The sequence below is a fragment of the Schistocerca nitens genome, chromosome 2 (genome assembly GCF_023898315.1).
Source record: "Schistocerca nitens isolate TAMUIC-IGC-003100 chromosome 2, iqSchNite1.1, whole genome shotgun sequence".
NCBI lineage: Eukaryota > Metazoa > Arthropoda > Insecta > Orthoptera > Acrididae > Schistocerca > Schistocerca nitens.
Window position 1 is genome coordinate 716,828,522 of NC_064615.1, and position 22,878 is coordinate 716,851,399.

At 40.7% G+C, this 22,878-nt stretch overlaps 1 protein-coding gene across 3 annotated transcripts in view; it reads left to right on the forward strand.

Annotated features, from left to right (window-relative positions):
• Positions 1–21,851, forward strand: part of LOC126236888 (intraflagellar transport protein 80 homolog) — a 448,716-nt gene extending 426,865 nt beyond the window's left edge. For 2 of the 3 annotated variants that reach the window (XM_049946524.1, XM_049946525.1), the window contains one exon: positions 19,125–19,397. In XM_049946524.1, the coding sequence (XP_049802481.1) occupies positions 19,125–19,205 (81 nt within the window). In that variant the 3' untranslated portion in view covers positions 19,206–19,397. Of the gene's footprint in view, positions 1–19,124; positions 19,398–21,716 lie in introns of those variants that run through there. The other variant, XR_007545000.1, reaches the window with a different exon arrangement.
• The last annotated feature ends 1,027 nt before the right edge of the window (positions 21,852–22,878 follow it).

The following is a 22,878-nucleotide window of genomic DNA, read 5'->3' on the forward strand; positions in this document are numbered from 1 at the left end:
CTAGATTTCAATGGCTACTTCACAACCTAAGCCATGTAGATCCTTCTGCCAAATCCCAGCTTCTTGAATTACATAGATGGGAATTGTCCTTTCAACACATACTTTGATCTCGCAGTCTTCCTGAATTTAATCTCCACTAGCTTCTGCCTCACATCTGCCTCTACCCCTGACCCTGTTTATTTCTTCTTCTGTTGAGGCTTTCCCCTCTCGATCCACTCCTATCCCTCTCACTTGCAATGATCAGGATATCACAGAAGCAAACCACGTGAAGTTCTTAGGCCTAAATCTTGACAAAAATTTAAATTGGAAGGTACACATAGATTCCTTAGCTAATAAACTGAACAACTTAGCATTTGCAATGTGTATTTTGTCAGGTGCCACAAACATGGATACCAGAAAGATAGTTTATCACTGCTACTTTGAGTCAGTTATTCGTTTAGGCATAATCTTCTGGGGAAATTCAGCAAATGTCACTAGGCTCCTAGTATTACCTAAGGAAGTAATTAGAAACATGTGTGTTGCAAAAAAACGGGAATCCTGTCGACCACTGTTAAAAAAATTTAAAAATACTATCTATCCCCTCACTTTACATATATGAGATGGTGGTGTTTCTATATAAAAATCAACATACACTAGACACTTTCTGTTTTGACCACAACTACAGCACTTGCCACAGAGATAACTTCAAACATCCAACCCATCATTTAAAACTTTATGCCCAAACGCCAGAGTATATGGGGTCAAAAAATTTCAATAAAATAAAAGGCAGTAATATATTTAAAATGGAGCTTGGTTCACTGAAAAGATTTCTTTTTACTCTTCTGGTGGAAAAGTCTTATTATTCTGTCGATGATTTCATTGAGGACAGCTTCACAGTCTGAACACAGGGATTGTATTACATGTATTATTTTATGTACATGTGTATCTGTAACTTAGAAAAGTAAAATATAATGTAAACTTTTGTATTTCTCTTTAAAAAGTGAAAAAAGTCTCTTTTGTAAACCTTGACATGTCTCCTGTACATCAAATCAAATGATATGAAAATTGTACGTAGTGAGATGAATAAATCACATATCAATCCCCCCATCCACATTACTGTACACTGTGTGCAACTCCCACTACCTGCAATCAGATTGAGCTCATTGCTGCCACAATCATATCCCAAATGCATGCTACCTCTCCCTCTCAGCCATCAACCTGCCTCCCTAACCCTAACCCTTCCTAATGACTCCAGTTTCATTTTCTCCTTCACCTACTCCATTCTACACAACCCCTCACCTTGTTTGAGCTGCAGTGCCAGCACAAGTAATCAGCCAGGACAATGTAGTTATGCAAGCGTATGTTTGTATATGTATGTGTGTTATGTGAACTCTTTAGCTCTGAAAAAGGGTTTGTCCAAAAGGAAGCAAATTTCTAAACCTTGTTTATGTGCCAACGATGTGTCAGTGCCTCTTCTGATTGGTGAGATGTTACCTTTACCTCTTAAATTATTTGTATTGCACCAAGGACATCCTTACCATCTTGGTAGTAAATTTGTTAGTTACGGTATAACTGGTTTTAACACTAATGCTTACTTGTTTTCCTTTGATTTCACAATTTTTGTGACATCCAATGTGTCTTATTTTCACAGTGAGCAACATTTCTGTTTTATCATAGTCAAAGGAGCTCAGTTACTTCTCTGTGATTTAGGTTGCTGACAATTTTGTTTTAGAGCTTTTACTAAACCTTCCATTCCTTTGACATTCTCCTCCAAATGCAAAAATATTTTGTTGATGCCTACCTACATAGAGGGAAATGATCATCAGAATAAAATTAGAGAAATCAGAGCTTGCACAGAAAGATCTAAGTTTCTCCCGCATGCTGTTCGATAATGGAGTGGTTGAAAATGTTCAATAAGGTCTCTGCCAGGCACTTAAAGTTGAATTGCAGAGTACCCATGTAGATGTAGATGTGAATGTAGATTGAGACTGAGTTGAATTCCATATACTACATACCATTCTCAGTTTGCAGAAAGTTGCATTTTAGAATCACCTTGTCCTTCCTACAGAATCTTCTAATAGTTATATAGTCTTTTTGTTTATTGATATTATTATTTTATTTTAATGTGATGACACATTTTGATCAACATGTCTAGGTGGTTCTTTCCCATTCCAAATCAGATTTAAGAACTGGAGGAGCTGATATAAATATGACTGTTATGACTTTTTATCGAACTCTCATTTTGTACCATCTTCATCTACATTTTCTTAGTTTTCATATTTTAAGTGCTGCTTTTAGTCCATTGAATTAAATGTCTCCAGCTTTGATGTTTTCAGACTCTTGCACTATTTGTGAAGTAGTGTCTTTGTGCTAGACCTTTCCATAACGAATCAGCCATTGAATGTCAATCTGAATTAAACATTTTATTTAACTTTGTTGTTTATAAACTTTAAGATTTTATGTAATTAGTGTTGAGGTCTTCTTCTATTGTTTTAGAAAAATTATACAAAATCTTACCAATATTTCTGGTGATGTTTCCCACCCTCTTATTTTGCAGTAGATCTTTGCTGTTTGTGCCAAGTAAGGTGTAGCAGCACTTATCACACCAGGCTGACATCTGGGAGGATGTCAGTTCAAAATTATGTCCAGAAATCCTGATTTAGGTTTTATGTCATTTTCTTAAAGTAGTTCAGGCAAATGCCAGAATGGTTCCTTTGACAGGCCACTGTCAATTTCCTTCTCCATCCGTGAATCAGTTCAAGCTTGTGCTCTATCTCTTATGACCTCAATGTCAATGGGATGTTAAATCCTAATCTCAGTGGGATGTTAAACCCTAATCTTCTTTCCTTTTCTTCTGTTGGCAGTTTATGTTCTTGTGTTAAGATATTTTCTACACTCTCCATCTTTATTATCAATTCCCTTTTTTAAACTTTCATCCCACTTTCTTAGTCTTCTTATTCTTTTGGGCTAGAATAGACATGCATCATGCCTTGCCTGTTGGAAGAGGTGGTTAAAAGGAGTCTTTTACCTAGCCAACCTTTTACACTGACAGCACAGCTATTATCAGGATACCCATCAGTTCTAGCTCACTTCACAGATTCTCCCTCAACATTTTGGCTTGATTACTTATGGTCTTATTTTAGAGTTTCACATCCATTTTTCTAAATTTGAAAGAAGTGCAGGATGTTTGGAGAAGGACACCATAGGTGATGCAATATCTGTCAACTGTGCATTGTGATGCTCTGCACCTATAATTAGAGTGAATTTATGTTCACACCCAAAATCAGCATGCAGTAACCAATCCATCGTGGGGAATTATCATGTATGCTCACACTTGTAACCACCTGACAGTGTACGAATCACACTGCTGCGCCTGAGATGCAACCTCCCCTGGCATGCCGAGAAGTAGGTGACTGTCCAATCTGGGATATCAGGACTCCTGGCAATGACTACTAAGCCAGATAGTCTTTGCTGTCATGGGTGGAGTGTTGCTATTTACACTTACCAACACTCTTTATTTCATATTCACTGGATAAACAAATTGTGAACAAGAAGTACTGAATCACATGGTCCAAAAGTAGGTAGTTGTCATCACAAGGCAAATGGTGTAATAAGTGGATCATAAGGAGCACCAACAAGAACTGCTGTTCCTGGCAGAGTACTCACTTATTTCAGGCTGGTCGGCCACAGGATCCCACCAGGTGACTCGACGATCGCTTTGAGGGTGTGACTTCTTTCTGGTGATTGTGTTGTTGTGACCATTCATTGCTTGTAGCACCATTCGCGGTGCAGGCAGCAAGTATGTATTGATTCAGACAGTTACAATAACTTCATCTCACTGTCCAAGTTGGTTACATCAACCCTGCCACTCCACGATGGCACATAGGTGTGAAAGTTGACCCAACAGTGCCAATTGCAATGAGAGGGTGATGGGACAGCAATCAGTGTGGGGGCCAGGAGGGCCCACAGTGGGGCTGAGTCCAGGGACAGAATGAATCTCTATGTTGACAAGCACAGGATCACCTGGAGCAGCAAGGCCGCACACGGAGTGGCCAATGGAGGTGGGACCACCTCAGCTGGGGCTGGAACAGAGAAATACTGTGGCATCAGGCTCCACTATGTGACTCCTGGCCAAGGTGAAGTGGAGCTGGTGGCTCGAGAGGTGGAAGAGGGTGAGGCGGCAAGGCTGGGGGTACTGACTGTGGCAATCTGGTGCATAACTGGTTCTGGTGGCACCACCAGAGAGGTCCCCAGCAGAGACTTTGTACATCCGGTCACTGTGGGAGCCATGGAATGTAGCAGGAACCTAGGAAGGAAGGACAACAACTGAATGATCATGCTCTCATCATGGCGCAAAGGCAGAACTGGCAATAGGTTCAAGGTAGGGTAGTGGGGGTCAAGGTCCCAGTGGAGACAGCAGCATAAGGACAGTCCATAGTGGCCATCCTTGTAGTAACTCAGCAAGGCTCTTCCCAGCGATGGGACTGATCCAATAGGTGGCCAAAAACAGCATGGTGGTCTCATCCTTGGAAGAAGAGTGCACCATGGCTGACCTATTCTCCTTAAAGTCCACACCCTCAATTCTGCCCGCCCATTAGATTACAGATGGAACATGGTGCTGAGCGTGTGTATGATCCCTTGGACCTCCCTGTATTTTACCCTTGCCACCTTCAGAATTTGAAAGAGAGTATTCCAGTCAACATTGTCAAAAGCTTTCTCTAAGTCTACAAATGCTAGAAACGTAGGTTTGCCTTTCCTTAATCTTTCTTCTAAGACAAGTCGTAGGGTCAGTATTGCCTCACGTGTTCCAATATTTCTACAGAATCCAAACTGATCTTCCCCATGGTTGGCATCTACTAGTTTTTCCATTCGTCTGTAAAGAATTCGCGTTTGTATTTTGCAGCTGTGGCTTATTAAACTGATTGTTTGGTAATTTTCACATCTGTCAACACCTGCTTTCTTTGGGATTGGAATTATTATATTCTTCTTGAAGTCTGAGGGTATTTCGCCTGTCTCATACATCTTGCTCACCAGATGGTAGATTTTTGTCAGGACTGGCTCTCCCAAGGCCTTCAGTAGTTCAACTGGAATGTTGTCTATTCCCAGGGCCTTGTTTCGACTCAGATCTTTCAGTGCTCTGTCAAACTCTTCACGCAGTATCGTAACTCCCATTTCATCTTCATCTACATCCTCTTCCATTTCCATAATATTGTCCTCAAGTACATTGCCCTTGTATAGACCCTCTATATACTCCCTCCACCTTTCTGCTTTCCCTTCTTTGCTTAGAACTGGGTTTCCATCTGAGCTCTTGATATTCGTACAAGTGGTTCTCTTTCCTCCAAAGGTCTCTATAATTTTCCTGTAGGCAGTATCTATCTTACCCCTAGTGAGATAAGCCTCTATATCCTTACATTTGTCCTCTAGCCATCCCTGCTTAGCCATTTTGCACTTCCTGTCGATCTCATTTTTGAGACGTTTGTATTCCTTTTTGCCTGCTTCATTTACTGCATTTTTATATTTTCTCCTTTCATCAATTAAATTCAGTATTTCTTCTGTTACCCAAGGATTTCTACTAGCCCTCGTCTTTTTACCTACTAGGTCCTCTGCTGCCTTCACTACTTCATCCCTCAAAGCTACCCGTTCTTCTTCTACTGTATTTCTTTCCCCCATTCCTGTCAATTGTTCCCTTATGCTCTCCCTGAAACTCTGTACAACCTCTGGTTCTTTCAGTTTATCTAGGTCCCATCTCTTTAAATTCCCACCTTTTTGCAGTTTCTTCAGTTTTAATCTACAGTTCATAACCAATAGATTGTGATCAGAGTCCGCATCTGCCCCTGGAAATGTCTTACAATTTAAAACTTGGTTCCTAAATCTCTGTCTTACCATTACATAATCTATCTGAAACCTGTCAGTATCTCCAGGCTTCTTCCATGTATACAACCTTCTTTTATGATTCTTGAACCAAGTGTTAGCTATGATTAAGTTGTGCTCTGTGCACAATTCTATGAGGCGGCTTCCTCTTTCATTTCTTAGCCCCAATCCATATTCACCTACTATGTTTCCTTCTCTCCCTTTTCCTACTACTGAATTCCAGTCACCCATGACTATTAAATTTTCGTCTCCCTTCAGTATCTGAATAAAATCTTTTATTTCATCATACATTTCTTCAATTTCTTCGTCATCTGCAGAGCTAGTTGGCATATAAACTTGTACTACTGTAGTAGGCATGGTCTTCGTGTCTATCTTGGCCACAATAATGAGTTCACTATGCTGTTTGTAGTAGCTTATCTGCACTCCTATTTTTTTATTCATTATTAAACCGACTCTTGCGTTACCCCTATTTGATTTTGTATTTATAACCCTGTATTCACCTGACTAGAAGTCTTGTTCCTGGTGCCACTGAACTTCACTAATTCCCACTATATCTAACTTTAACCTATCCATTTCCCTTTTTAAATTTTCTAACCTACCTGCCCGATTAAGGGATCTGACATTCCACGCTCCGATCCGTAGAACGCCAGTTTTCTTTCTCCTGATAATGACGTCCTCTTGAGTAGTCCCTGCCCGGAGATCCGAATGGGGGACTATTTTACCTCCGGAATATTTTACCCAAGAGGACGCCATCATCATTTACTCATACAGTAAAGTTGCATGCCCTCGGGAAAAATCACGGACGTAGTTTCCCCTTGCTTTCAGCCGTTCGCAGTACCAACACAGCAAGGCTGTTTTGGTTAGTGTTACAAGGCCATATCAGTCAATCATCCAGACTGTTTCCCCTGCAACTACTGAAAAGGCTGCTGCCCCTCTTCAGGAACCACACATTTGTCTGGCCTCTCAACAGATACCCCTCCGTTGTGGTTGCACCTACCGTACGGCTATCTGTATCCTTGAGGCACGCAAGCCTCCCCACCAACGGCAAGGTCCTTGGTTCTTGGGGGACGCAGGCACATGTAGTACAGGACAAAACCATCAACTCAGTATCTGTATTGATAGCCAGCCAGTAAGTTTGCCAACGTGCCAGCTGTTCACACGTGAGATACCACAGCGACCAGAATGTAAGAGATCAAGGACCTTCGGGCAAAGAGCTGGCAGAATAATGACCGGAGACCAGTTTTGTTCTGTCTAGAGGAGGAGCACTCCATTACAGAGTGAGAGTCAGGACCGAGGCTGTCTGTGGGCAGTCTCTGAGGCCAACAATGCTGAATCCAATGGACAACAGAATGGAGCATGTGGTCCACCTTTGTCTGAGCTGTGACTTCTGACGCATCGAGGGGGAATTCCTGAAGGGCCAGTGATGAAATCTATTAGAAAAATGATGACTTCATGAGCATCAAACTCAGGATCCAAGCCAGCTGGCAGACAAGATAGAGCATTGGCATTGCAGGTTTGCAGTGGATGTCATACATATATGCAGACAGAAATAATGCCCTATGCTGAAGCCTTTGTGTCATTTTGGCCCAGAGTCTGGATCAGGGACCAAACAATGCAAGTAACAGCTTGTGGTCTGTGCGCAACTGAAACTTCATGCTGTACAGTTAGGTATGGAACTTCTTCACTGCATAGATAATAGCTAATGCCTCTTCCTCTATCTGCAAATAGTTGCACTGAACCTGGGTGAGAGTTTTGGAAATGAAAGCAATGGCATGATCAGAGCCATCAGGCTCCCACTGGGAGAGGACTGCACCAGTTCCATGCATAAGGCATCAGTGGTGATGAGAAGAGGCTGTTCCAACAAGTACGGGATGAGGCACAGCTCTGACTGCAGTGCCTAATTTAGAGTGAGAAATGCCAGCTCATATGCAGGTGACCACACAAAGCTAGCCGCCTTCTTACACAGGGTGTTGATAGGGGCCACAAGCATGGCAGGTGGGTGTATAAAACGACCAGAATAGCTAATCTTCCCTAAAAAGAACTGTAGTTTTTTCAGAGTTTGGGGTGGGGGACGTTTTCAATGGCCTACATATGGGCTCAGGTTAGTCGGATGCCTTGTTTAGGTACTCCACCAAGTGCTGGAAGAAGCTACACTTACTGATGTTACATTTCAGACTCTCAACCAGTAAATGAGAAAACAAGGAATGAAAATTCTGGAAGTGGTCAACCATAGATGCCCCTGTTACAATGATGTCATCTAAATAACTGCCAATGAGGAAATGCCCTGAATTAACTGTTCCATGCAGCACTGAAAAATAACTGGGACACTAGCAATTCCAAATGGAAGCCAGTTATACCAGTACAAGTCAAAAAGTGTGTTAAGCACCAGCATTTCACATGAATCTGAACATAATGGCAGCTGTAAATATGCCTCCGACAGATCAGCCTTTGTCTAACAGGCCACATATAATAATAGTCTTCATATAACAGGAGCCTCGAGAACAGGTCCTCTGGTCATGGAATTGGAAAAGAATCTGTGATTAATTGGTCATTCACAGCTTCAAAATTGCTGCACAGCCTGAGAGAGCCATCCTGACAATGATGAGGGGAGATTCTTGCTGACTGGAAGAAACTTGGATGATCACATCGTGGCTGACATGACCAACCTGTCCAGTTCTGCCTTCACTGCATCCTAGAGGATGTGAGGAATCAGGCACACCAATTTCAACCATAGGCATGCCTTGATGGATGCCATCTGACCAAAATGTCAAGTGAACAAGCCCTAAAAGGAGGTCGTGAAGCCTTCAGTGCCTTGAAATGGAATATCCAGGTAGATCAAATGTACATTCTCAGAAATGGAAATCCCAAACTGCTTGAAGGCATCTAACGTAAAAATTATTCCTGCTGTGCCAGAAGAAACTGCAAAAAATGAAAGTGTGTTGCATGCATTCTTATATAAGACCTCTGTCAAAAAAAAAAAAAAAAAAAAAAAAAAAAAGGGGGGGGGGGGGGGGGGGGGCTACACTGGAATTTCATGACCAATGTGGGCTGTAGCCTTCCTCTGAAACCTGTGAAACCTGTACAGTGGAGAAGAGCCCAGCATCACATAGGTAGAAACATTGGTAGAAACACCAGTATCCACCTGGAAAGAGACCACCCAATCCATCATATGCAGGATGTGTAGGAATTTGATGGGTTTCTCTGATGCCAGGTGAAGCACAGTGTCAATGATGTGATTGGTGTCAGCCGTAAAAGATGACTTTGTGTGTGTGGCCACGACTTCACTATGTGCGACAGCAAACATAAACAATGTGCCTGCAAAGGCCACAGGCAAAACTGATAGCTTACTTATGAGGGCAGCACAGTCATGAATGCTGAGAGAAACACTGGTGGCATGAGGGAAATGACACTGCCAAATGTGCTTGCCAGATACGCAAGTAGACACAACCTACGAAAAGAAACTATGACTGGAAACACTTAGTGTGTCACTGTCCATTTCAGAATGATTGTGGAGAACAAGTTGTTTACTCAGAATGCTGGGATGCACTCCAATTTTCCTGTCACTTGTTCACCGTGTGTGTACTGCTGGCCTGCTGGCCTGGCCAATATGGCAAAACAGGACTCCTTTCTACAGTCTGAGTCTAGTGTGGGTTCAAAAGCCATGGCAATTTTAGGAATTTCGTTCAAGGAACGATCTGCATGGCACATAGTTTGTGCACACACTTCCCTATCTGGTGCAAAATGAAGAACCAAATCTCCTAGTCATAGAATCGGCATACGATTTTCGACTAGCATCTGCCAAACAAGTGAAAGCACAATGATGACTAATGCTGCGAAGTTCAGTGAGCCAATCCTTACACGATGCTGATGCCAACTTCTGTAACCAATACAACTCCAGCCTAGTACATGCCAACTGAGACTGTCTTCCACAGTGGTTTGACAACAAAGTGCAAATATCAGGAAATGATAAAGTATCCGAATTCACTGTAGGAGACAACTTATGGAGCAAAGCTAACTTATCTCGAGAGGACCATGGCAGAAAAAATGATCTCATCCATTCAGTGTTGGTTAGCTGGTATGACGTAAAATTATTATTGAGGTGCTTGGAATATATGTATCACAGTCAACGGAGTCCACAAAGGAAGGAAACAGAGGAAGAGCTGGGGGAAAGTCACCTCTGACCGACAATACTGATCGCTGTTGTAGTAAAATCAAGTGCTAATGCTGTTGCTACATTAACTGCCTATCCAACTAATGCTGTTCCTTTTCTTGCACCAGCCACTTCCAGGCCTATGATGTGAGAGGAATGGAAGCATGGCAGGTCCAAAAATGCTCATCGGCACTGTTGATGTTTACACTTACTAACGCTCTTTATTCCATATTCACTGGATAGACAAATGGTGAACAAGAAGTAAAGAACCACACAGACCAGAGTAGTCCAGGTCTAAGGCAGTAATTGTCATCATGAGGCAGCCAGCTTAATATGTGAATCATACAGAGCACCAACAAGAACTGCCATTCCATGTGAAGCGGCCACTTATATCAGGCAGGATGGCTGCAGGGTCCCACCAGATGATGCAGCAAACACTTCAAGGGTGCCGCTTCTTTCTGGCATTTATTTTGTGGTGGCCACTTGCAGTGCCATCAGTGGTTCAGATGCATGTATGTATCGATTTCGGATAGTTGTGATAACTCCACCTCGATGTCCTAGTTGGTTACATCATGGTGCCTCTGATTGAAGTGAGTGGCATTGAGGTGGACAATCTGCAATGAAACAGATCAAAATCACCCATATCAGTGCCACACCAATGCAGCTGTCTCTACAGATATAAAACAAGATTTCAGTGCAGAGACTTATGACCTCTGGTGTTTCCCTCTTTGGCCACACCACAGAATGAGAGTCAGGCTCAGAGAAATGGAGGTAGACAGTTTGCCCATTTCTTGATATGCCCCAGAACTGATTGAGATTCTTTTGCAGCAATGAAGCCACTAGTTCTCGTTGAAAATATTGACAGTAGGATCATAAAAGGTGCCCTTGTGGGGAAAATGAGAAATGAATGTCTGTTTGTCAAAATTGTTTCTTCTTCTTTTTTCCATTTGAAGGAATGGGTTTTGGCATATTCCAGGACCAAAGGAATTTAACAACACTGTTTGTCCATATCTTCACTGTCTGTCTTATATCACATCTTCCTGTTTGGTTGAAGGGTAATTCTTGCCATGACAGGCACTCAGTTGGCATCCTTCTGATGTTGTCAAAGAATTTTTGGTATAGTGTCTAATCTCTTCTATCTTTATTGTTTTCATGTCTAGTTGTTGTCTGCCTTGTAGTGTTAATCCAAAAGTGACCTGCCAACCAAAACTTTGAGTGATAACCAATGTGACTGAATGGTCTCAGGCTACTTTACTTTTAAATTTTTATCTATTTGTTTAAATTAATTCACTATTTAGTCCATAAAATCTTATCTTCTCATCCTATTTTAATTGCAGTGGATACGAAGACCCTTCTTAGTGTATACTTCAGTAATGCAGGTATGGGCCAGGTGTGGAGGGTGCACTTCCTGCCACAGATACCTACCACAAATAGCCTTCAGCTGTGTCCACTTCCACTCCTACACTGGCATTTGTTCCCCATGTCCAGCTACAATTTCTAGCTGCCTTGGTTTTATCTCACTTTCCATTATTTAATGCAAGTCACTGTTATTCAAATTTTCAACCATGACAACAACTGACCATTCTTCTTATCTTGCTTCTCATCACTCCACATGATTTTCCGACAAAATGGGGGATTGATAACAAAAATATTTAGCCCCATTATGTTAGCTGATTTCTGTTTTCTTTTGTGCCATCTTGGATTCATTCTGACAATGCTCATAAGTAAGCTGTGAACTGATTCTATTTTTGGTCTTCTGAGTACTCTGATATCTAATACCAATTATATAACAACAACAGAAATTTGTGGTCAGAATAAATAATGAATGATTGAGAGTTTAAAATTATTAGCGACTGACAATGTTCACAATCTAACAATGGAAACTCCAGGTAGGAATATCAACAATGAAGCAAAAGACAGATTGCTACTTACCGTAAAGAAGACATGTCCCATCCGAGAAGTCCAACACAAACTCCAATCCCTTTTTAAAGCCTTAGACCCTTCCCAGAACATCTCCTCTGAATCCATTTCCCTCCTCATCCTTATGACACCCTGCACATCCGTCTTCTAAATGGCCCCAAAAACCCACAAACCCAACAGTCCTGGATGCCCCATTGTGGTCAGTTATTGCCCCCCCATCGAAAGAATTTTAGCCCAGAGAGTTACATGTTTGCACCTGTTACTGTCCTTCAAAGTAGTCACCAGCATTGTGTAGAACCCGTTGCCAGCGATGTGGAAGGCATGGTATATCATTAGCAGAGCCTGTTCTGTTGATAGTGCAAATGGAGCAGTCTAAAGTTATGGTGATTCTCGTGTACGACTGTGATGGTGTTATACTAATGCATTATGTTCCTCCATGGCAGACCGTCAATGCACAGTATTCCTGTTTGTTTTTGGAGCATCACCTGTGACCAGCTTTGCGAAAGAAGCGGCGATACTTTCTGCGCAACCCACCAATCATTTTGCGCGACAATGCGTGGGTGCATACAGCGCAAGCTGTGGCTGCTCTGTTTGGTCGATGGAACTGGGAAGTACTGTACCATCCACCATACTCCCCAGACTTAAGTCCTTGTGACTTTGATTTGATTCCGAAGATTAAGAAACCACTTTGTGACATTCACTTCAGAACTTGTAGTGGTTAATAAAAAAGAAGAAAATGAGAAGAAAAGAAAAGGAAAAGGTTGAAAATGTGGGAAGAAATGGTGAATAAAAATGGTTTTTTCAAAATCTTTAATGACCGTGAAAAAAGGGAAAGAATTAAAAGCAAATCGGACTTCGTATTACAGAAAAGCTACCAGACTTCGTGATTCGGAAAAGCTATTGTTGGGGTGGTCCTTGTGGCGTTTTTGAGCAAAAGTTAAACCAATTTCCACTACAAAAAGTATTGAAAAAGAACAGAGAATAACAAAATGTAACTGACAGGGGGAAATGGCATAGATAAGAGTTCATCCTTTACCAGTTTAAATGTCTTCTTTCATGCGGCGTCCAGGTCTTCAAAAATCTCCTACTTCATTTCTGCGCGAAAAGTCTGCTCCAAAATCTTGCAATAAGTTTCATTGTCTAGGAATTTCTAATGTATACAAAACCGTCTTGATCTTAAATACAATTTATTTTACTTGCTTCTCTCCATCCTCCGAATTTCATAACAACTTCCCCAATGTCTACACATTACAATCAGATCAAGACTAGCTGTTAAGTTTTTTACGTCAGCATCAGATCATGTCTGCCTTAAGCTTCGGCTAACAAGAGACAAAACAAGAAAACGGATAGAAAACAAAAAAGAGTTACAATTTTAGTATTTTCTCTGCCGTCGAGCGCTCATACCGCTGCGACGGCACAATTGATGTCTGAGGGAACGAGTGCAGTGCGGCGAAATTCAAAGTCCCGCTACAAACTGTTCCAGAGATTCAACAGGCAGTAGACCGCTCCATTCACACCATCAACAGAACAGGCTCTGCTAATGGTATACTACTCCTTCCACATCTCTGGCACCAGGTTCTACATAATGCTGGTGACTACTTTGAAGGACAGTAACAGGTGCAAACATGTATCTTTTGTTTCAGTTGTGAATAAATAGTTGCCACTATTTAAGTTCCAACCCTCATAAATATGGTCCTTTCAACAGATAATAAGCTGACATGTGGAATAATCAGGTCTACTGCTGGATGTTTGTGTCGCTCTGGCACAATATTTCGGCCACGTAACTTGTTGCCTTCTTCAGGTGCTACCTGAGACTGCCGTGTTGGAGGACCTTGCCCAGTATTTATGCCCAGAGGGCGCTGGGTGCTCTCTTAGCCTTCCGCGCCCACCTGGCACTGCTTGTAATGTGTTGTCTCTTCCCCGGTGCTCCCTCGGACGTCCGCGCCTGACTTGGGCGCCATCTGTGGCAGCTCTCTGAGGCCTGTCTTGTGTTGGGCATTCCGTTCGCGGTCCGCACCCACCAGATGCTGTTCCTGAGATTTTGGCCCCTCCTTGGTGCTCCCACGGATGTCCGCGCCCGTCTTGTCCACCATCTGTGGTCGTGGCAGCTGCCTGGGGCCGGACCCACGTTTGGCGTTTCGTTCGTGGTCCGCGCCCGCTTGGTGCTGCTCCTGGGGTGTTGGCACTTCCCTGGTGCTCTGGTGGACGTCCGAGCCCGCCTAGTCACCATCTGCATTTGTGGCAGCTGTCTGAGGCCCGTCTTGCGTCGGGGGCAATACTGGACAAGATCCTCCAACACAGCAGTCTCAGGTAGCACCTGAAGAAGGCAATGAGTTACGTGGCCGAAATATTGTGCCAGAGCAACACAAACATCCGGTAGTAGACCCGATTATTCCACATGTCAAGATCTCGCCGGGAAAGCCTGAAGAGTTACAGATAATAAGCTCATTATTTAATGAAATATTCTCTGCTATTAAATAATGATTTTTTAAACTTTCATAACATTTGCATCACAAAGCAATTGCTTTTCAAGTGATTCTGACATAGTCAATTGCATTTCTGCCAGTGTTGAAGACAGATTTTTATTGGGGATGGCTAAACATGGTGTTGATATACTAGCAGTTACACCTTTGTTAACGGCTTGAAATTTATTTAGAAGTTTCATTTTCAAATGATTCTTCACAGCTGAAGTATCTGTTAGATAAAAAAATATTTTATTAGGTTTAAGATAGGTTTGGTATTTTCTATTAGTTTAAACCATTTTTATAGCTATATTTTACAAAAACATCTACAGATCCCAGACAAGTTTAATTAAACCAAGTATTCCATAAATCATCACATCTGTGAACACACGCCAGTTGATCAGTGTTATAAAACATTTCAAAACAAAAGAATAAATGTCGAGTTAAGGCTGTAGTATGCACATACTTTTTTTTCCTTCTTTGCCACAAGAAATCTGAACCCAGTACAACAAACAAATAAACAGCATACTTATTGTTGTCACTGTTTGGATCAAAATATTAACAAACAGGCGATCTTTTCTTTACCAATGACAGTTTTTGTAAATTCTCTTGCATTTAACATGTTATTTTAGTAGTAATCTCAAATAACAAGTGAAAGTGATCACAATTTACAAAAAAATCAAACAGCTATGTTAATCAATATGTCAATCACTCCCTTCAGTTATGAATGACATTATCTGAATTTACCAAATACCTGATTGTCTGTGGCTCACCTCCACATGCTTGCTCAGACCTACACATTACAACATGCTTCATGACAATGTTTGGCCAAATATCTGGTCACCAGATCTATCTGGCTTGTAGGATGGTCAGTCAGCTGGTTTCCAGCCAAACAGCTGTCTGTTTCATCTGACGTTTTTGGTCTGCGCATGATAGTGCACCATACCAAAATGTTCCAAAAATCCACATGCAAAAATGTGGTTTTTCAGGGGATCGTATCTCAGGTTCTTTTGATCCCACAGATAACAGGCAGGTGTTTTGGATGGCCCTTGGTCTAGCAACCACTTGTACACCTATCAGAAGAATGGGCATACTGTAACTATCCTACACTAGGGGGGTCACTGTTCAGACATTACACATTTTCTCCAGCGCAAGAAAATTGAGCAAAACAGTTGGTTTCTTTGCATTAAGGGCGTTCTAGAGTGGACCTTAGGCAGCTTACCAAAGAACCATTTGATTGTGGTTGGTTGCTGAGAAAACCCCCAAAAAACTGTGATTTTTGGATACCAACAGTACCAATTGTGGGGATGGCTACTGATGTAATTTATATTTGTGGAAAATCATCCAAATTTTTACCATATTTTCTTAAGATGATTTTCTTGGGGAAATATGAAACTTTTTTCAAAATTATTATCCATCACCAATATCCAGATGTTCAAAGTTATTGTATTTACGCAGAAAACTGCAAAAACCGGTTTTTAACCATTTTTGTGCAGTAGGCCACAGTTGACCATAGAAAATGGCTTAAATTTTAACTTACATTCTGTAAACTTCCATCTAGAAACACCATCTTCTCATTTTCAAAAATCTTTACCCATTATTAAGATACACCCAAAAAACCATGATTTTTGGTTACCAGAAGTGCCAGTTGCTGGAATTGCCTCGTCAGTAATTTCCGTTCATGGCAAATCATCGATATCTATACCGTATGTTTCTTAAGATGATGTTCCCAGTGATCTTGAAACTTTTTTTGAGATACTTAGCCATTAAAGTGACCCAGAGGTTCAGAGTTACCATACTTATGCACATAAATATGCACATAACAACTGGTCTGAGTAATATAGTTTTACCTGATATAGTGAACACATGGCAAGGATTCTGGGGTCATTGCAAGGGTTCTGAGGTCACCAAACTATATTTTAGCCACAATTTTTTCACCAATAAAACTTAATGAAGTGCTGTCTGTATAATGGGTGTCTCACATATACAGGCTGTCTTCACCTGGCAGCGAAAGCACCCCACAACAAATTATTTTTCCATATGAATTTCTTTGTATTTGCAAATCAAATGCTACTTTTTTGGTATATTGTAGGTGAAGCCAAAAAAATGTTGTGCATTCTCATGTAAAGTAGTGTAAAGTGAACTTGTCTTGGATGAGAGACGAGTGTTAACCTTACTTTAGGCTTACTTATTTGTTGTTTATATGTGTGAAATTATATAAATCTGGAGTGTCTTTCCGCCGTCCACCTAACCTTCGTAACCTGTTAGTTCATCCCTATGAAATCCCCAAACCACCTTCCCTACCCTCTGGCTCCTATCCTTGTCACCGCCCCCGGTGTAAAACCTGTCCCATGCACCCTCCCACCACCACCTACTCCAGTCCTGTAACCTGGAAGGTGTACACGATCAAAGGCAGAGCCACATGTGAAAGCACCCACGTGATTTACCAACTGACCTGCCTACACTGTGATGCATTCTATGTGGGAATGACCAGCAACAAACTGTCCATTCGCATGAATGGACACAGGCAGACAGTGTTTGTTGGTAATGAGGATCACCCTGTGGCTAAACATGCCTTGGTGCACGGCCAGCACATCTTGGCACAGTGTTACACCGTCCGGGTTATCTGGATACTTCCCACCAACACCAACCTATCCGAACTCCGGAGATGGGAACTTTCCCTTCAGTATATCCCCTCTTCCTCGTTACCCACCAGGCCCCAATCTCCGCTAATTTCAAGTTTCCGCCACTCATACTTCACCTGTCATTCAACATCAGATTTGCCTCTTCACTTCCGCTTTGACTGACATCTCTGCCCAAACTCTTTGTCTCTAAATATGTCTGCTTGTGTCTGTATATGTGTGGATGGATATGTGTGTGTGTGCGCGCGAGTGTATACCTGTCCTTTTTTCCCCCTAAGGTAAGTCTTTCCGCTCCCGGGATTGGAATGACTCCTTACCCTCTCCCTTAAAACCCACATCCTTTCGTCTTTCCCTCTCCTTCCCTCTTTCCTGATGAGGCAACAGTTTGTTGCGAAAGCTTGAATTTTGTGTGTGTGTTTGTGTTTTTTTGTGTGTCTATCGACCTGCCAGCCCTTTCGTTCAGTAAGTCACATCATCTTTGTTTTTAGATATAAAATACATAAATAAACTGTCATAATTATACTGACATACAGAATTCATTTTAAATAAGCAGCACACCCTCCTGTAATAGGGAAAAGAAGGGAAAAAGCTGAAAAATGCTCCTCTTGGAGCACACAAAAAGCAAATATGCTTCTCTTTAAAATAATCTGACAGACAAGTGGGGAACCAGCTGCCTCAGTCCTCCAGTCCTCATTCCGCCTTCTGGAGACCACACACAGGCTTGGAGGGAGGGGGGGAAGGGGACTAACACGATAAAATTTACCCACTTTGCCCCATTCCCCATACAGACACGTTAAAATTTTCCAGTCTAGGGTTCAAAACCATCCACAAGGACATGTGTGGAGAGGAGACAATGGTGGTTGAAGACAAAGACAGCAGACTGAAAGCAAGAAAGAAAGAGACAATGGCAATGGGAAAGAGAAAATGGGATAAAGACAATGGCAGTGGGACAGAAAGACAGTGAAAGTAGCAGAGAAGACAGTGGGAAGGAAGAGCAAGAGAGGGGGATGAAGACAGTGACAGTGGGAGTGACAGCTAGGAAAAAGAGCCAACTGGAGAAAAAGGGGACAGTGGGAGAAAGATAGATATGTAGACAATGGCAGTGAGAGGGAGATTCTGAGTATGAATGTTTCACTTCAAAGAGAGACAGGGTACAAAGGTTTAGAATGTTTTGTGTTAAAAGAATGTGAATATGTTCACATGCCAATATTTTTGGCAAGGTAGGTGGAATGAGACTAAGGTAGCTGATCCACCATTTTTCTGTCAATGTCTTTTAAAGGGGAACATATTAGCCCATTTTGCACTTCATCAGGAACAGTTTTCCAGTGGTAAAATGTATTTCATTTTAAATGTCTCAATTCCATCATTAAAAATATTATGTTGGTAAAGTATCATGCAAGAGAAGATCCAGGATTTAAAACTGAGATACACTTTAAAAAATTAGAACTATGCAGAATTTTCAAGAGTAACTGTTAAGGTCACTCTAAACTGGAACAGATATGTTGCTCTGTAAAAATACAATGATCATGCTAAGTAGTAGCTACAAAAATAACCAAATGTTACAGGAAGCCTCTCATGGAAAGTTCTCTTTAATGCTAAACATGGATGAACACCAGTTCATGAACTATTTACAAAAAAAATTATTTGCTGACTAATGAACAAATTGCATTTTAAAATCAATATTATCAACTAAGTGTTCACAAAAAATGTGGTGTGAAACCTACAAAACGACAACTCCAAAAGCAAACTGAAATGCTCTCTTAATTCCCTAAAATTCTACTGTACCTATATCGCAAGTTAATCAGTACATTCTCCAGTGTAGTTACATATTGCATTTCCTCATACAAACAGCCAAAATGTAACTTTAAGCAAAAATGAAAGAAAGGTGACTGTGTAGTAATTCATTTTAGTTATTGGTAACTTTTATAGTTTCATGCAAAATATGACAAAATAGTCACATTATTAGTGAGTGATCTTTGCAAGTAAAAAATAAATGTTTGAAGAAAGAAAGTGTGGATAGAGTGTAATTTTTATATTTGTTTTAGACATATAAAGTAAACAGTGTAAATTATGTATTATTTTGTGCTATTTAATCATTAGGTTGAGATTGATGAGGAGAAAATAACAGCAAAAGAACGGATGGAGCTTGAAGCTGAGCAGCAGAATTACTCAATAAAATGAAGTTCCTGTTGTGAAGCAACTTGGTCCCATTACGTGAAGCATCATGGCATGTTGTAACACTGTGTATGTAATAAGGAGTTCGAAAGTTTCTCCTTTACTAGTAGTTTATTTCTAGCTTATACCAACATTATTGTAATGCATGTTAGAAGCTTGTAGCAGGTGTAATATACCATTTTCAGTCAGTAATGCAATAAAGAGTTACTTTATTATTTTTAACATATACTGACCTTGTTATTAGTATTTCCATCATTTACTGTGGATGCAAGTGTGTGTGTGTGTGTGTGTGTGTGTGTGTGTGTGTGTGTGTTTGTGTGTGTGTAAAGCTAATGTGCTTGACAGAGTCGTGCACCCGGGATTATTCCTTTCATGGGCAACTCTTTTATCCAGCGAGCTATCCAGACATTGCTCATGACCTGCCCTCAACTTCACTTCTGCCACTAATTCATTCCAGTTGCTTTCCATATGTCACAGAAGCTGTCCCGCATATTTTGCTGAAATAGCAAATTTAATTTACCAAGTAGTTTCATAATAGAGCACACTCTGCTGCAGAAGTCTGGAAATAATCCTATGGGTTATGACTAAGCAACTTCTTTGGAATGTTTTATTTTTCAAGAGTACTAGTTCAGCAATTGTGCAGGAGAATTTCTGTTAATTTTAGAAAGTAGGATAGAGTGACTGCCAGAAGTGAAGTTGCAAGTGTGGGTTGTCAGTCGTGTCTGGATAACTATGTTGGTATGAGTATTCTTCACTAAAGGCAAATTTACGGTTGAAGTACCAGACAAGTACATTATTTTAATCTGCTAGTAAGTTTTAAAGCAGTTCATACTCTTCTAATGAGTGAATGCTTCAATCAGGAAATAAAAGTAATTCTGTGTTGCTTTCTCATAAAGAAAAGTAACTATTCTTTTTGCAGTGAAAGAATGGTTTGGGTCATTAATCTCATCAAATCATTGTGCACTGAAGTTACTCATCATGATGTTTCGTTATTAGTCTTAAAACAATGTAATATATTTGATTTTCTAGTTTCCTTGACCTTACTTCTTTTTATGCCTTATTGAACATTTCATTTGTGTCTGAGAATATTGAGAGTATTATTCCTTTTCATTTTGTATTTGTGTTGGACAATACCAGTATTACTACTGCTACCTACAAAAATTGATCATGATATGCTATTTAGAAAAACCTAGAGCTCACCTGGAACTTATAGCATTTGAGTGTCAAAACTAATTTTTAATTTATTGTGCTGCAATATCTGTAGTAATGTAAAACTTCAACTATTTAGACATTTACGGGGCAATAGATAACATTATTAATATATGGAAGAATGGAAAGGATAGATTGCTACTTACTACATAGAGGAGGAGTCATTGAGACCCAGGCACGCACAGTGAAAAAGAATGATACAAATATTTAAGGTTTTGGACAAAACCATTTCCCAAAGTAGAAAACATACACACATTCCTTGAGTGCAACTTATACGCACATGCACTCCAGACACTGAGGCCTGACTGCAGCCACGTCTGATGTGAGTGCTTCACCTGTGTGTCGGGTAGCAACCTACACTCGCCTGTGTTATTATTAGTAATTGATGTACTTGGTTAAAGTTATTTTGTTAATTTTTTGTGCATGCACCTAATAAATTTGTGTTCTTTTTAAACATATATCTGACTGTGGAGCAGTTGTTTAGAATATGGTATATTTTGAAGAAAATGGATGGAAAATATATTTTTAGTGGATGCAAGAAAGAAAATTCTTTGTGTTTACAATATAACATTTTAAATATTGTTTTGACAAAATTATGCAATTGGATAAATAAAAAATCTACTCACTAAGCAATGGCAGAACACACACACAAGAAGGTTGTAACTGGCAAACTTTCAAAGCCAGTGGCTCCTTCTTTAGGCAGAAGGGTTGAAGGGGGGGAAGAGGGGTGAAGTAAAAGGACTGGAGAGGTCTAGGAAAAGTTGTAGATTTCGGGAATGTCACCCAGAACCGCATGTCAGGGGAGACTTACTGTACGGGATGAGAAGGAAAGACTCTACGGTAAGTCTCCCCTGACCTGCAGTTCTGGGTAACTTTCCCAAAATCTACCACTTTTTCTAGACCTCTCCAGTTCTTTTCCTTCACCCCTCTACCTTCCCCTTCAACCCTTCTGCCTGAAGTAGGAGCCACTGGCTCCAAAAGCTTGCCAATTACAGCTGTCTTTTATGTGTGCATTCTGCCACTGCTTGGTAAGTAGATTTTTTTGTCTATCCAATTAAATAATTTTGTCAATAATTGATTGTTTACGTTGTTATAAATACTGTTTTGGGATTATATATCATACAGTGTTTAATAAACTTTAAAAAGACACTGTGGTATAAGTAGATAATCAACGTACGTCATAGTAAGCATTGACACTATTCTTATAACAATAAGAACTTTGCATATAGCTTCTACTTTTCAGCTGCTGAAACAGGAATAAGGTTAACCTACAGATACAGAGCCCTGCTTGAAATGTTCTTGTTTCAGGAGCTGGTATGCGGATGCTGCTTTCTGCCTGAAATACTGTTAATACCCACTTCTGTCTTTCATTTCGAATCGAAGACTTATGTAAACATTATCATTGCACCTGAAATGGTAGTAATGTATCTGAATAAAAATGTGTGGTGTGACTGCATAGGCTTTCCAGGCATAATAATTCTTGGCAGTCCCTTATGGTTTGCTATCAGATCCTAAAATCAACATGACTCAATATTTCAGCAATCCATTTGCCCACCATCTTCAGGAGAGATGCTGCTGCTTAGTCCTTTTAAAAACTCACACCAAGACTGGACACCATAATCCTTTATATGTCCCCAAACCGTACATGGCACTTGTGCTACCCACCACCAGTGCTGCCCTCAAGACTAGGTTTGTGGCACCGCCTGTAGTAGACACCGATTCTAATGATGTATTGCAATAAGAGACTCTCATCAAATACTTGGATGGCCACACCAAAGAACATTGTGCTTTGATGCAAAATAGTAGAGAGTTTCACATCTATTAATCAAGCTGTCTGCCAAACTAATTTCAACTGACTCCTTGAACACACTGTTCCAAAAATTAGAAATACTGGTACCTACCATGATCTCGTCAAATTTCATCCTATGTCCTTCATTTGAACAATGATTAACTACCACCAATTTTCAGGCTGTTACACTCTCGTGTGATAATGATGTTCCACACACCTGTTGTGAATGTGCAAATTGAGCCAATGTAAGCCTTCTCACACTGATATGAAATTTTGTGAATGCCAGGCTTCTCTGTTACTGTGAGAGGGATCAAACCATACTTTTTACCTCCACAGGGAAGTGAATATTTGGGAAGATTGAACTGAGATTTTTTGAAATGCTGCCATGAGACCAAATAACAAAATTATTGTCTACTTAAAAAATAATACAGGTTTTAATACAGCCAACTCCAGGGTACTTTCCATAAAGTCTTGCATAAAGAGATTGGCAACAATATCTGACAAAGGCCTCCCCATAGCAGTTCAGTCTGTTTGCTCATACAATTGATCAATGACTAAAAAGTAAGTGGGAGTCAACACATGTCTGATCCAGTCAGCTAATTCAATGCCTATGTAACTGTAATGAACCCAGCAAGGGAATGTAAGTGATTACACCAAAACTTAGTAAAACATGTCACTCAA